The sequence below is a fragment of the Zootoca vivipara genome, chromosome 7 (assembly GCF_963506605.1).
Source record: "Zootoca vivipara chromosome 7, rZooViv1.1, whole genome shotgun sequence".
Classification (NCBI taxonomy): Eukaryota; Metazoa; Chordata; class Lepidosauria; order Squamata; family Lacertidae; genus Zootoca; species Zootoca vivipara.
The window spans coordinates 79,330,558-79,346,360 of NC_083282.1; the positions used below are offsets into that span (position 1 = coordinate 79,330,558).

Consider the following 15,803-nt stretch of genomic DNA (forward strand, 5'->3'; position numbering starts at 1 on the left):
ATTTCTATTGTTTTACTTGATGGGGGGAAGCAGCCCCTCCCAGCCCCCCCTTGGCTATGCCCAGGCTGCTATGATTTCAACTATATAAAATGGAGGAAGTCGAGGCCAACTGCTGCTAACAGTTGGGTCTGGCAGTCCTAGGGTCTGGCAGCTAGTTCATCCCCCATCAGATGGAAGCTTCCAGTTCCTGGACATCTATTCACACCTACCGGTAGCAGCTGCCCGTGGGTTTTTCAGAACAGTGCAAGATGAAAGCAAGGCTGTAGAAGCTGATAGTTGGTTGAATTTAAAAGCACTGTGTGCCCAAGTGGCTTGCTGATATAGGTCCTGGTATTCTAACAAACCCCAACCAAAGGCTTCCAACGAAGATGAGCAACAGCAGCAACAAAACCTCATGGTGACTTAAAGAACAGTAGATTTATTTTGCCTAAGCTTTGTGGCCTTGCTGCAGCCGATAAGTGGACTGTAATCCATGAATGGCCATGCCATAGCAAATGTGTTGGCCTCCTGTTGTTTTTTTCCTGCAACTGACTAACATAGCTAATCCCTCTCTGCAAACTGACAGGCATGAAGTTAAAGACACATATATTTATAATATATATTATTTTAAAACCACTCTTAAAGTGGCTCATGCTGGTCTCCCATCCAAACAGGTCCACACCTGCTTACCTTTAACACTGATGCCTCGCCAGGTGATCGCTGTCCATTTCCTGGGCCCAAGAAATAGTTTTTTGTAGAGCAAATGTCATGGCCAATGGTAAATTCCTGGTTTAAACCTTACCCCTGCCTGGACCTCACTAAGTTGCCTTAAGCAAATCATGATTTCTCTGTTTCCTCGCCACCCGCTCAAATGCAATTACACACACCTTGCAGGGTTGTTGTCAGGCCTAGAAAAACTCACAACTCTCCCCACCCATCATGTTATTCTCCCAATCGCCCTGTGAAGTTGGCTGATCTAAGAAAGAGTGGCTGGCCCAGCGTCACCCAGTGGGTTTCATGGCTGGGGGGTTGAGGGGGGATTTGGTCCCAAACCAACATTTTTAACCACTACACCACACAGTAACAGTAGTTACTACTTGGAGCAACTTATTTGTAAGATAAAAAAAGGTATCACATATACAGTGATTGAACTATCTGAGAGTTTCATCCCTCAATGTCAAAGTTACCTGCCTTTGCAAATGTATGTGCCCCTTTTCCCCAAATGCAATGGCAAGTCGTCAACTTGATGTCTATAGGAAACAAGAATGCACCAAAACTCATAGCATTTATCGTTATTTGTTGGTGACAAGCAAACAACAGAAACCACGGCAGTCAGCTCCACCCTCTTGGCTGACAAGCACCTGACCTTCTGCTGTGGTTGTAATGTACAGCGCTTGACCTTATTTCAAAACCCAGGGCATGAAAGCAAAACCCAGTACTAATGTGGTCTTGCAGATCTGTGGTTGTGAATCAAGCAGCTTTTTAAAAAATATCAAATCTCAGCCGAGGGAGACCTGATACAATTTTGACTCTTCTGTGATAACCTACATGAAAACCTTATTTTGAACAACTACCTGACATTTAGAAAACACCTAAAGGCAGCCATGTTTAGGGAAGTTTTTAATCTGTGATATTTTAATGTATTTTTGTATTTGTTGGAAGCCGCCCAGAGTGGCAGGGGAAACCCAGCCAGATGGATGGGGTATAAATAAATAAATAAATAAATAAATAATTTTGCTTATGGCAGTTTTGCTACTGTATTGTACAACTTTGTTGTTGCTGTTGTTTAGTCGTTTAGTCGTGTCCGACTCTTCGTGACCCCATGGACCATAGCACGCCAGGCACTCCTGTCTTGCACTGCCTCCCGCAGTTTGGTCAAACTCATGTTCGTAGCTTCGAGAACACTATCCAACCATCTTGTCCTCTGACGTCCCCTTCTCCTAGTGCCCTCAATCTTTCCCAACATCAGGGTCTTTTCCAAGGATTCTTCTCTTCTCATGAGGTGGCCAAAGTATTGGAGCCTCAGCTTCACGATATGTCCTTCCAGGGAGCACTCAGGGCTGATTTCCTTGAGAATGGATAGGTTTGATCTTCTTGCAGTCCATGGGACTCTCAAGAGTCTCCTCCAGCACCACAATTCAAAAGCATCAATTCTTCGGCGATCAGCCTTCTTTATGGTCCAGCTCTCACTTCCATACATCACTACTGGGAAAACCATAGCTTTAACTATACGGACCTTTGTACAACTTACCCGAACAATGATCCCCATCCGTTTGCTTTCGTACGTGAAAGGGAAAATCTGGAGGATGGTGTAGTTTAAGATGTGGCCACCAGGGGTCCTCAGCTGCACAGAAGACTGATCTCTGCCCACCAGTGTTAAGCCTATGCTTTCTGTCCACTGCACCAGGGCCACCTAAACACAAGAAAGGTTAAAGGTCAGGTAGGCTGCTAAGCTTAGAGGGTGATGCATATGGAACAGGAGAGCGATGGGGCGAGGTATCTGGATCCTACCTTTTTAACACTGAAGGCACTCAAGGAGGCTCATAATTATGCAGCTGGCATTAAGAAGCCACTGAAGAATATTAGGAGCATATTAGCAATGAGCTGCTGTTAGGATCATATACAGTGGTACCTCGGGTTACAAACACCTCGGGTTACAAACGCTTTGGGTAACAAACTCCGCTAACCCGGAAGTAGTACCTCAGGTTGCGAACTTTGCCCCAGGATGAGAATGGAAATCGTGCGGCGGTGGCGGCAGCACGGCGGCAGCAGGAGGCCCCCATTAGCGAAAGCGTGCCTCAGGTTAAGAACCGTTTTGGGTTAAGAACGAACCTCTGGAACGAATTAAGCTCGTGACCGGGAGGTACTACTGTACTGAGATGGATCACTAGACCAGCCAGTCCAGTATTGCCTACACTGACTGGCAGAGGCTCTCTAGGGTTTCAGGAATCTGAAAAACCGATGCTTTGCCACTGAACTTCAGCCCTTCCCAGCTTAAAAGTATCAAATAAATAAATAAATAAATAAATAAATAAATAAATAAATAAATAAATAAATTCATATAGCCCCCTATACCCGGAGATCTCAGAAAATATCAACATAAAAACAACAACATATATATATAATCAAAATAAAAACAACAACCCAATAACACTGACACTGACACTGTCTTCACAAGCTTGCCAAAAGGAAGACAGCGATTAGTCCAACATTCTTGGACAGGATTGCATATATGGAATATCCTTTCTGGGAACTGTAACTCTTTTGGGGAATAGGGGTCTGCTAACAAACTTCAGCACCATTAACAAACTACCGCCCCCAGGGTTGTTTGGGGGCTGTTTAAAGTAGTACGGTACTGCTTTAAATAGACAGTAACTATTTGCCCAGACTAATAAGATCTCACCAGTTTTGATTACTGAGGTATTCAGGAATAAATAGATTAATGATCCCAAACCCCAGTTTTAAAATACAGCATTGTACTATTTGGGATAGCTCAGTTGGTAGAGCATGAGACTTTTAATACCAGGGTCATTGGTTCGAGCCCCACATTGGATATACCAGTATATAAAAAAGATTCCTGCATTGCAGGGGGTTGGACTAGATGACCCTCACGGTCCCTTCCAACTCTTCAATTCCATGTTTCTAATATGGATAATTTATTGCATGCCCCTAACTAGCCCTAGGAATTGTTTGGCAATAACAAGTCCTTGTCTTTGTTCTGCCTATCTTTCCCCAAACCTTCTACAATGCAAGCATGTAGCATTAAAGAGCTTTGTTACAGGTTGTCCTATTGCTCATTGTCTTCATAACCCTCCAGATAAGACAGTTATCCCAGACATTTGATCATTAAAGCTTAATAAGTAACACTAATCAGATGCTTTTCTCTGACCTCTGTTCCGCTTGCTTCAAATGTCACGTTCCAGTTTTAAACTACAAGCGGGAACTGCAACCAAAATGTTGCAGCAGGACGTGTTCCTGGTCAGGGTTCCAGCCAGCTGGCCAGCCAACCAGTCATGGAGTCTTCCTGGAAACTCCATGCCATCTGACCTCCCACAATATGTTTCCTATTTTCCATTCCCACTGAGCCTCATAAGTAGCACAATTGCAAAACAGCCTTATTATATTTTATTATATTTTATGTGCACTTCTGCAAACCTTGGGGTTTTCCTAAGCTTGCCAATACTTCCTCCTTCTGCAGGTGGGGGGAACCTGTGGTCCTCCAATGGTTGCTGGACTACAACTCCCATCAGCCCTAGCCAGCATGGATGATGTGATTTGTAGACCATCAACAGCTGGAGAGGCCGGTTTCCCCCCCCCCTTCTCCAGTGGGTGGCTGGTCGCTGGTGCCATTCTGGCGACATAAGGATCCACAATCTAGGCGCTTCCATATTGTCGCTATTTTCGGTTGCAATTCAATTGCACAGCAGCAAATCCAGGTTGTGCAATTCATAGCAATGTGCAACTTTTGTGCAACAAACACACTCCACCACAAATTTGCTTTCGCACACAAGAGGAATATCTGCTGCAGACTTCACAAAAGCAAAGCAATTCAAATTAATTTCCTTTCATAAGAGGCAACTGGAAGACACATAGCGGTTATGAGAATGAGGTACGAGCAGCGCTTGAAAGCCAACATCTGAGCCTTTGCCCTCAAACAGAAATATAGGAATAAAAACCTCACTGGGTTGCTTTACAAATACTAAATGCTCCAAATATGCAATATTTACTACTCTTAGCTAGGAATGTTACACCCACCAGCCGAACTACGTGGGAGCTAAAAGGAGGATTTTGGACTTTGAGCTGGGAAAAAGAGTGGCACTCAGCCTATAAAAGAGAAACTTCTGGGAATTTGGAGCTGAAGCAGTTTTGGAAGTGGTCCTGTTTCTGAAAAATGCTGCTGCTGCAGAGCTACCTCTTCCAGATTATAGGGGCTTGCTTGCCTGCTCACTCAGCCTGCATATTTGTAAACTATCTATGGGGGATGAGGTGGGGGGGGCCGACGACAAGGACAGCGACCATGATCCTATAAAACCGCCCCAGAGTTTCCACCCAGGGAATATTGGGTTTCATTCAATCCTAGTTCTACTCAGAGTAGACCCATTCAAATTAATGGGCCCAGCAAACTCCATACCATTGATTTCTTAGTATGCTGGCTGTTTGGCCGTAATTATAAACATACATTGATTCATTGAGTTCAATGGGTCAACTCTGAGTAGGATTTCGCTGGGCAAAAGTGGATCGTTACTCCGCTTTATGAATTACTGTTCTCTACGAATTTTTAGGCTTCAGCAACTCCCCAGCACATCTGATCGAGTGTTAACTCTTTCCGTTCACTGAATAGTGTCAAGCCAAAAAAAGGCTATTAAAACCACTTCAGAATCGGAGAAATGGATCCCTGTTTGTCATTAGTGCTGCCCCACGCTTCAACTGGGCTGCCTGGTCCCGGGGACTGCTGCTGCTGCTGTTACTGATCTGCACATTCTTTCACATCCCGGAGCGCGGTGAAGTGTCGTCAGGGTTAAAGGCCAGATTGCCAGGATTCCTCCCGGGCGAGTTATCTCTGATCTGATTCTACCTATTACATTTCCCCTCTCTGTTACTGTATGGCCTCAACCTGACAGGAGCACAGAAACCCCAGAGGCTGGTAACTGATCTCTCAATAAAGATGCTTTCAGGGGTCTCTGCCCAGGAATGCATACAGGAAACAAATCTAGGAAATCCTGCTTTGTGTTTCAGGAAATGAATTCTGTGCCAACTGGTAGAAATTACCCTGGGTGTTCAAAAGTTTGGTGGGGGGGGGGGGAGGAAAACACCTCCAAGGTTTTGTTCAGATTCGGAGGGCAAACTGACCTTCCTGCCTTTTATTGCTATAGGATTTCAAAGGTGGAGTTTGGACGCCTATTAAAGAGGCTTTTCGTGGAGTCACCCTTAGGGAATTGCTGGTTCGTAGCATCTCTCGTATTTGAAGGTTCCTGGAAGCATCCAGCTCTTACTCAGCAACCATCTGTTGCAGAACTGAGAAACTGCAAATGATATGTGTATTTCATATTGCTTAACGCTTGCTGTGCCAATTGCATCCCCCCTCAAAACTGAGCCAGATTATTATCCTCCTTCCCTTTAGAGGTATCAGATTTGCCGTCCCCACCCCCCAATGCTCAGTAATGTCTTATTTATTCGTCCTGAACTGCTTAAGACCTATTTATTGTGGCAGGGCATTGGAGCATGGCAAGAGTGACAACATTTGTATACCATACATAATCTAATGTGGATTATTACTGTATTGTTCACTTCATTCCACAACTCTACTCTTGCTTTTAATGTTCCATTTTGGGGTCCTTGAGCTCTCATGAAAGGAAGGGCAAAGTGTGAGACGTAAAAATCACCCATTAGGAATTTGCTTTTAAAAGGAAATGAGATTCTTGTACATTCTACTTATTCTGTAATTGTCAATTGTGCATTTTCTAAACAATGGCAAGGCAGTCTGGCCAGGACTGATGGTATAGACTAGAAGTTCCTCTCTTGATAGGGTTAGATAAATGGTATTCTTCTAAATATCATCAGATCTTCCAGCACTGGTGCTGTCTGAAATTTAACAGCTCCCAATTGGCAATAATATCAATAGCTGCATTTGAACACACACAGTTTACAGGAAGTCAAACCACACAGTTTACAGGAAGTCAAACCATTGTTTCCAAGGCACAACTTACCTCATCAGGACTAGCAGCTTGGTACACCCTGCAAGAATCTTCATAGTGGCGCTCTGCTTCAGCCTGATCCGTCACACCATTCGATTCATAGACGGGAGTCACATTGTGGCAGAGGGCGATCGCTTTCACTGCCTCGTGGACTCTGCTGCTCAGGGTTTTCCGTACCTTGGTAGCCAGGGTGGGGCCTTTTAAAGCAGGTGGCTCCTGAGACTGCTAAGGAAAGAGGATAAAGCACAAAAAGAAAAGAGGATAAAGGGGCCTTCTCGGTAGTGGCACCCGACCTGTGGAATGCCCTCCCACCAGATGTCAAAGAGAAAAACATCTAAGTACCAGACATTTAGTAGACATCTGAAGGCAGCCCTGTTTAGGGAAGCTTTTAATGTTTAACAGACCATTGTATTTTAATATTTTGTTGGAAGCCGCCCAGAGTGGCTGGGGAAACCCAGCCAGATGGGCGGGGTATAAATAATAATAAGTTGTTGTTGTTGTTGTTGTATTAGCTAGGAAAAAAGACCTGGCTTTCATTAATACTCGCCATTTGCACAGGGGAAGGGTGGGAAGCCTAGGATTCTAGCTTGAGATCCTTGATGAGCAAATACAAATTTGGTTGCAAAAAAATATGCTGAAGAATGCAAAAATAGGTCACCACGGCCACTGCAAGCCAGGACCTGATGCCAGGGACTGGCAAAACGCAGACAACTCACATCAATGGCATGTGCTTAAGGCCATTGCTCCGAAATGATGGAAGCTGGAATGATGGAAGTTTAACAACATGTGACAGGCCGCATATTCCGCGTTCTCTGCAGTCTAGAAGCCCTCACAAGATCTCGTGTGCTTCACCTTGCCTCATCTGTGGGTCAGGCCTGCTCACGAGTCACTGAAAGACGGGGAACTAAGGCTGAGAGAGAGTGACCAAGTTGAGCAAACCCTCTACAGTTCAGTGGGGATTCCAAACCAGGATTTGAATTCAGATCTATATCCAAATACAATGCCCTCTCCTCTAAACTACAATGGACTCTCAACAACAGGATCAAGAGAATATTTTTAAATGCTTCCATGCTACTATTATGGATTATTATAGTTTATTTCTTGTATTAGCTGCTTGATACACAAGAGTCCCCAAGTAACTTACAATACTCCTGAAGCCCACCTACTGGAGCCAGGTACAAATAGTTGCTTGGAGGTACATGGGGTAGTAGGAGAGGCTAGAATTAGGGAAGAGAGTGCCTCTGAGTATGTGCTTAGCCCAGGAGCTTCTTCCCAGTATCAGAACTGAGCCCATAGTCCTCATTGTCATAAAAATCCACTCCAGATCTTCTCATAAACTTTCCCTCAGCAGCCTAATTTAGGGCAAAACCAGGCATCACCTTTAACATTGTTGTTGTTTAGTCGTTTAGTCGTGTCCGACTCTTCGTGACCCCATGGACCATAGCACGCCAGGCACTCCTGTCTTCCACTGCCTCCCGCAGTTTGGTCAAACTCATGCTGGTAGCTTCGAGTACACTGTCCAACCATCTCGTCCTCTGTCATCCCCTTCTCCTTGTGCCCTCAATCTTTCCCAACATCAGGGTCTTTTCCAGGGAGTCTTCTCTTCTCATGAGATGGCCAAAGTATTGGAGCCTCAGCTTCAGGATCTGTCCTTCCAGTGAGCACTCAGGGCTGATTTCCTTCAGAATGGATAGGTTTGATCTTCTTGCAGTCCATGGGACTCTCAAGAGTCTCCTCCAGCACCAGAATTCAAAAGCATCAATTCTTCGGCGATCAGCCTTCTTTATGGTCCAGCTCTCACTTCCATACATCACTACTGGGAAAACCATAGCTTTAACTATACGGACCTTTGTCGGCAAGGTGATGTCTCTGCTTTTTAAGATGCTGTCTTAAAAAGACCTTTGCCATACAAAGAGGTAATTTTAATGTTTTAGTATTTTATCTTTTGTATGTTTTAAAGTATGGCTGTGAATTTTTCATGATTTTCATGTTTGTTTGTTTGTTTGTTTGTTTGTTTGTTTGTTTTTCTTTTGTAAGCTGCTTTGAGGGTTTTCTGTTCTTGTTTTTTAAAATCAAGCAGTGTATAAAATTCTATGAAATAAATACAATTTGCCCTTGTGTCATTGAAAGGTGGCATTCAGTTACATTCTACTCAGAGAAGACCTATTGAAATTAATGACTCTAACTTAGTCTCCAACTTGGAGAGAGTGGTAATGGAAAGCCAACAATCCAAAGGCAAAGTATGTCACAAACTCTGAGTCTAGTTTTTGCGGGGCGGAGGACCCTCTTTTTCTTATTGCTATTATTAAATTTTAAAAAAATGGGAGTCAGAAATTCCTACCAATCTGCAAATCACCTAAAGATCGACCATTGGATCCCAATTCTGCCCACTCTAGTATGTAGCAATAAAAGAGATTCCTGACATGAGTCAACAGTACCTAAGTTTTCCTAGTTGGTCAGAAAAAGTAGGTTTCTTACAGAACCCGCCACCAGTTTGGCCTCTAAAACTCAGCTCTGTAAAGGTCTTTTCAGTGAAATCTCTTTGCTCAGTGAGAGACGGATAATTTGAAATGAACAGGGTTTTATGTTCGTAAACACACAGCCAACCGAAAAAGAAAAAACAGATGGGTCAGCATAGAGGTAGGTAGAAAGCTGATCGTTTTGATTTTTAATACTATTTTTAGAGTCTGCATCGGACCTTCCAGGTAATTTTACAATTACTAAATTATGCTGGCCACAGGGGGAACATATAGCCATCCAGTTTCCTGCTCTGTTAACCTCTTGTGTCAAGAGGACAGAAGTTTCACTTCCAGGTCAAAGGGCATAGCATGGTAACAATAATTAGAGCAATGAATCAGAACTACAGTTTAAATGAATCATGGCCAGCAAATGCTTCCAATTACTGAAGAATCTAACCTTTTAATTATATTTAAAGTTATACCTGCTTGGAAGCTCTCTTTAACGTGGTTAGGGGCTGCTTTCCTCATTCTTAAATAAAGCCGTATTAGTTAAAGTTGGGCTTTGAATACAGTTTGATACCTTGAGCTGCCTTGCTCAGTACCATGAAAGCATGGACAGAAGGGGAAAGTGGCCTGCACATCTACTTTCCATGCTTTCACTTATTGTGCGAAGACAAGTCCTGTACACACAATTGGGGACCACAACTATGCAAATATACATATTTGAATACTTTGTTTATGCATAAGCTCTTTCAGAGATTATGCTGAACATACATAGGAGGAGGAAGCGGGGTGTGATCCTGCAAAGTGGTTGCTAAGCTATTGCAAATTGGTTGTTGGCAACAGATTTTAAAAATACAGTGATACCTCGGGTTGCGGACCCAATCCATTCCAGGGTGCCGTTCGCACCCCGAAAAGTCAGCAACCCGAGCGGGGCTTTTGCGCATGCACGAAAGCACGATAGAGTGCTTCTGTGCATGCACGAAGCACACAGAATGCTTCTGCGCATGCGCGCGTTGTGAAAATCGGAAGTAAACACTTCCGGGTCTGCAGCATTCGTAACATGAAAAAATGCAACCCACAGCGGACGCAACATGAAGTATGACTTTATAACAACAACAACAACAACAACTGCTTACTGAATTCTCAATGAAAAGAGAAAATCTGGGTTAACTACATGAAGGATATGGGCTGCCATTTTTATTCTGACATTGTGCGGAACTCACCTGTGTATATATACTAAATATATGGCTCTGAACTTCATCCATGGAGTCTAGTCCATAAGCAACTGTTCCAAGATGAAGGCGTTTGAAAACCATCTCATTCTGCGTCAGGGTCCCTGGAATAAGAGCAGAATTATAAAGTCAAGGTCCAAATAAGTGCAAAAAGGTGGAAATGGATGTTTCTCACACACATACCCACGCTATTGCATTTATGAAGAAGGGAAAGGCCACACTCCTTCCATTTTTTCCTCTTCATTTTTTTCCTCATCAGAAGGTTGTTTATTTACTTATTTTACTAATTCGAGCCATTTACAGACCACATACAACCAGGGGATCTAACAACTACAACTACAACAACCCAGGTATATTCTTAACCATTTATGAATAAAAGAAAATCTAAATACATAACACACAGCACAATAGCCATGCATGTATCAATAATCTTCTATCAGTATGGAATTCTTAAAAAGAAAAAAAAGTATTTATTCTCTCTCTCTCTCTCTCTCTCTCACACACACACCATAAAACATAAATCAATCTCCCAATAGCATTCTGCCCACACAATTGCTCTCACAATCTTGCATTTTCATCAGCCACACATATACCCACACAACAACTTTGAGAGGCAGCATGGCGTACTGCTTAGATTTCCAGGCTAGGACGAGAGTTCAAATCCCCTCTCATCTGCAAAGCTCACTGGGTGACTGTCAGGGGACCACCAGGGGTCAGCAGGGAGCCCGAGAGGGTGGTGCCACGGCTCCCTCAGGCGGAGGAGCTTCGAGATGCTGAGAGTGCAAGGTTTCAGCAGGGTAGGTTTGGAGAGTCGGACCAGAGCACTGAGGAAGGGGAGGCTCCAGGGGCTACAGCACCGGCTCAACAGCTGAGCAGCTGAGCAGCTGGGGGGGGGGGGAGAGGAGTGCTCTACCAGCCCCATCACCCCAGAAGCGTTGCGAGGAGAGGAGGAGGCTTCGCGCGCCAAGTGTGTTTTGCTGGCGGAAGTCCTGCCGTGCGGCACTTCCGGATTCTGACTTGGACTGAACGGTCATGGACTTTGATGCTCTGTCTTGTACATATGTATATAATAAAACTCTGTAAAAAACCAGTTACGGAGTTGTAGCGCGTTACTCGTGTGAAAGCCACCCAGCACCATTACAGTGACCATGGGCCAGTCACTGCCTCTCAGCTGAGCCTACCTCACGAGGTTGGTGTGAGGATAATGTGGAGAGTAAGGAGGACCGTGTATACCACCTTGAGCCCTTTGGGGGAAAGGTGGGGTGCAACTGTAATAATAAAATAAACCAGCACACCTTTACAAGGTCTCCTTTCCTATTATTACATATCATTTCATTCACCTCTAACAATAACCTTTAGCTATGCAAGATGTACATTATGACATCTTTCCCTGCAAAGATTATGTTCATTTTTTAAAGAAGAAGAATTGTATCCTTGTATCCTTGGGGGGGGGAGTTTTCCAGAGTAGTGAAAATAAAATAAGAATAATATTTATAGATAAAAACCAGGTCTCTCTCTAACATACCTGTTTTATCTGTAAGTAAATAGGATATTCTTCCAAGTTGCTCTGGGATTGTGCTAGATCGGACTACAGTGCCAGGAATTTTAGAATCCTTCCGGATCATCCAGCTATAAACTATTTTCCCCATGTCAAGATTGACACGTAAACTGTGAGAGAGGTGAGAAAGTCAGCAGGGAAAACAACTGAGGAACAATTCCTCTACAGTTTTTCTGATTGAAATCAATCCCTCCTCCCAAGTTCCTCTGTGGTCCCATGGATTGAATATGTTGGTGAACTTCCCCCACATAAAACATCCCTTGTACATATGAAATTAGCATGCACAATTTCAGGTTAGTTTCATGATTCATGAAATAGTTTTATTTGAAGGCTCAAACTCTCAGAATTCCATTCCTAGGCCCAGTATGGACACTGTAAACCATGGTTTGCCACTCTGTGCAAGTGGAAATGCAAAGCACCCAATAACTCGTTAGCAGCAAACTGTCATTTGTTTCTCCATCCAGGCCTGGGAAGTATTCAAACCAGAGTCTATTACCAAATATGGAAGCTTTAAAATATCTTTTGCACACAAGGGCAGGACAATGCACACATGCCTGAGCTCATGTTGCCTCATCTGTGTAACAAACCATGGTTTGTTATGATGTCTGAACTGGGCTACTTGTGCATTACATGTGGAATCCTACTCTTTAGTGTTAGTTCTAAAAGCAGCTTTTTTCCTGAAACAGAGCTTTAATGGTGCTCAGAATAAGGGAGTGGGCTCAGCTTGCTATTTATGGTACAGTTCAAGTAAGGGCCAAGCAAATAAGAAGCCCCGAATAACACCACAACTGAACTAATGGGAGGGGAGAATATCATACCTAATAGGAATTATATTTGAGAAGAGAAGGAGAAATCTGATGATCTGAAGGTACCAGCGGCCAGCGAAGTGCTGAAGAGCGACCATGACAAGAGAGACCACCACCAAGGCCCCAAAGAGAATCTTGGTGAGGCAGTTCACTTCCAGATCGAAGAGGCCAATCTGAGGAGAACAGCAACAAACAGATTGCTTGCAACACACAACTGTGATGGGCTATTTTTCGCTCTCAGTAGTCCATGCTGAGGAAAGTCACACCTTGAGGTGTGGAGAAAGTAGATATTGCGTAGTTTCCCCTTCCCGTCTCATAAGGAACTCGGACTCATCCCTCTCTGAAGAGGGTTTCTAAGTATGTTGGATTGAACACACTCACAAACCTCCTTGCGACTGGGAACTCTGATCAACAACTGCTAGTACTACAACAACAACCCAGTCTTCACCCTAAGTTCCCAGGGTAGGTAAAGGCAATTTAAACCCAACATTGAATACAGCTTAAAACAACTTACAATCACAGAAATAAGGTGGGTCCCCCCCCCAAAAAAAACATCTCAAACATCAAAAGACATGGTAAAGAGGTGCATCTTCAGCATTTGTCAAAAGCTGTACAATGAAGGTGCCAGACACACCTCTGTGGGGAGGGAGCTCCACAACTTAGGGGCCCTTCCCAGGCCTCCACCCCCAGAGCTTCTGAGGGCGGTGAATGATCAAGAGAGCCCCCTCTGCTACACTTAGCACCCAAGAGGGCCCGTCGGGAAGGAGGTGTTCTTCCAGGTATTTGAGGCCTGTTCATGAGGAGGCTTGTAAGCACATTCAGGCAAAAGCACTTACAGTGGTGCCTCGCTAGACGAATTTAATTCGTTCCGCGAGTCGCTTCGTATAGCAAAAAATTCATTTTCCGAAGCGGCTCCCATAGGAATGCATTGAAGTGCGGTTTCCCATAGGGTGCCTCGCAAGACGGGGGGGATTGGTCTTGTGCGGCACCCTATGGGACGAAAAAATTCATCTTGCGAAGCGCGCCATAGGAAACTTCGTCTTGCGAGTCTCCATTGAAATTGCAAAATGCATTTGTCTTGCGAAAAATTCATCTTGCAGGGCATTCGTCTTGCGAGGTACCACTGTACAAGCTTGCCTCGGTTCTCCACACAAACATGGGGAGCGGAGCAGGGCTTGGTCCTTACTTTCCTTCCTTTACATATCTTGGCCCTTCCATGTCCAGGCCAAGTGCCTGAAGGCTCTAATGGCCTTAATATCGAAGACCCAAGAAGCTGTTTGGGTTGGTTGCCATGTGGGAGCCATAATGTGCAAAGCCACCCCATCGAGAAGCGTCAGTTTGCCCACTGCATTTTTAGGGGTGTTACATGCTCACTTAGGTGCGCCTGTGACAAACGCATCCATCATACAAGTACAAATCCTGGGAGTCAGGACTGGTCAAAGCTGGGAAACCAGGGTCTGCTACATGAGAATGAGTAGAGCGGACCAAGGAATCTCTCCTTACCTTACTCCGTGGATTTGAAGTGTTCATGACGCTGCGCAGCTCCCGCCCTGTGTACAGAACAACTCCCACAACCGTTCCTGAGGAAACAAAAAGATTCTGATTCCAGATTGATACCAATTGGAAAGGCGAGAGTTGTTTAAAAAACAGAAAGTGGACATGTGGAAATGTGGAAACGTGGAATCGTACTCCCTTGAGAGGTTGTGGTGTCTCCTCCTTTGGAGGCTTTTAAGCAGAAGTTAGATGGCCATTTGTCATGGATGCTTTAGTTGAGATTCCTGCATTGAATGGCACTGAGCATTGGGCTCAGGTTCAACTTCACACCACGGGATTCCTCCCCTTGAACACTGCTGAGTGTCCAAAATTATACCAGCACTTGAGTGCAGTCAGACCTTGACAGCAAGTACCAAACTCACATCAAATCAGGTGCACCTTTTAATGCCTCAACTAAACACAAAGCTTTCTAAAGAAGGGGAGAGATGCACAAGCTGCCCTAGCAGGAATTAAAAAAGAGCTCTTTCTTGAAATGCATTTGCTAGAGCAGAGACTGGGTACATGCGCCCTTCTCCTACAACTCCCATCAGGTCCAACCATTGGTCACGTTGGCTGGGTCTAATGGGAGATGTGGTTCCATGGAGGATATTAGATATTTGGCTCTTCCATATATTAGAGAGCTCCTCCACTCCCTGCCCTTAATGCATGACACATCTGGTCTTGCTTTTACAAGATGCTCTCTTACAGAGCTACAAACTAGGGGGTAGCCTTTATTTGAAGATCTTTCACCCTAGCTTCCATTTAAAATCTCTTTGACACCCTTTCTGTTACAGATTTCAAATGTCAATATTGAGAGCAATTAAGTGTTATTCAAGCAGGGGATGCTTTGCGCAAAGGTTACTGGAATTCCAAAGGCTTTCTCATCTATAAATGTTCGAGGGGCAATTAGACGTCAGCTCAAAGTCCCTAGAGGTGTTAGGACAAGTGGGGAACTTCATCCCAGCCACTAATTCCCGCTGACAAGAGATGATTATTTAAATTGCAAAGGGAGTTTTTAAAAATTGCTAACATACTCCCGGAGACATTCGACATTTACTCTGGCCTTACCTGAAGCAATCACTGTGCTGGCCCACAGGGTGTTTTCGATGCTTAAGCTCTCATTCACTGGAGGGTCACTGTCCTCCTGAAAAAGTTACAAAAAATAGTCAAAATAGCACTATCAACACATGGGGGAAGTATCAACAAGCTTGGGGAAATGCAAGTAGGAAAAAAAGTTTGGGTGGAACCCCAAGTGTGGCGTGTGATTGGGGTGGGAGGGAATAGCTTGATGAGACCTGGAAAACTAAGGAGAGGAGCAATGGAATGGAACACCTTAGAAAAGGGAATGGCTGGTTGGCACCCTGAGCAGCTGCACCCTGCACTGCAACGTTTTGTTACAGAAGAATAGCAACTTATTTGTCCTAGAAAGCACAAGGCACTTCTGCGAGTCATGTTTTATGATCCTCGCAATACACTGAACATCTCCAACCTCTTTTGAAAGAATCTGGATGTTGTCTCCACTACCCAAGGGTTCTTAA

At 44.3% G+C, this 15,803-nt stretch overlaps 1 protein-coding gene across 3 annotated transcripts in view; it reads right to left on the reverse strand.

The window, feature by feature from the left end:
* Positions 1–15,803, reverse strand: part of ATP9A (ATPase phospholipid transporting 9A (putative)) — a 92,432-nt gene that overhangs the window by 34,608 nt on the left and 42,021 nt on the right. For 2 of the 3 annotated variants that reach the window (XM_035121485.2, XM_035121483.2), the window contains exons 9-15: positions 15,334–15,409; positions 14,236–14,312; positions 12,745–12,905; positions 11,894–12,036; positions 10,360–10,472; positions 6,687–6,899; positions 2,231–2,392 (exon numbers count right to left, since the gene is read on the reverse strand). In XM_035121485.2, coding sequence (XP_034977376.1) covers positions 2,231–2,392; positions 6,687–6,899; positions 10,360–10,472; positions 11,894–12,036; positions 12,745–12,905; positions 14,236–14,312; positions 15,334–15,409 — 945 coding nt within the window. The remainder of the gene's footprint in view (positions 1–2,230; positions 2,393–6,686; positions 6,900–10,359; positions 10,473–11,893; positions 12,037–12,744; positions 12,906–14,235; positions 14,313–15,333; positions 15,410–15,803) is intronic. The other variant, XM_035121484.2, reaches the window with a different exon arrangement.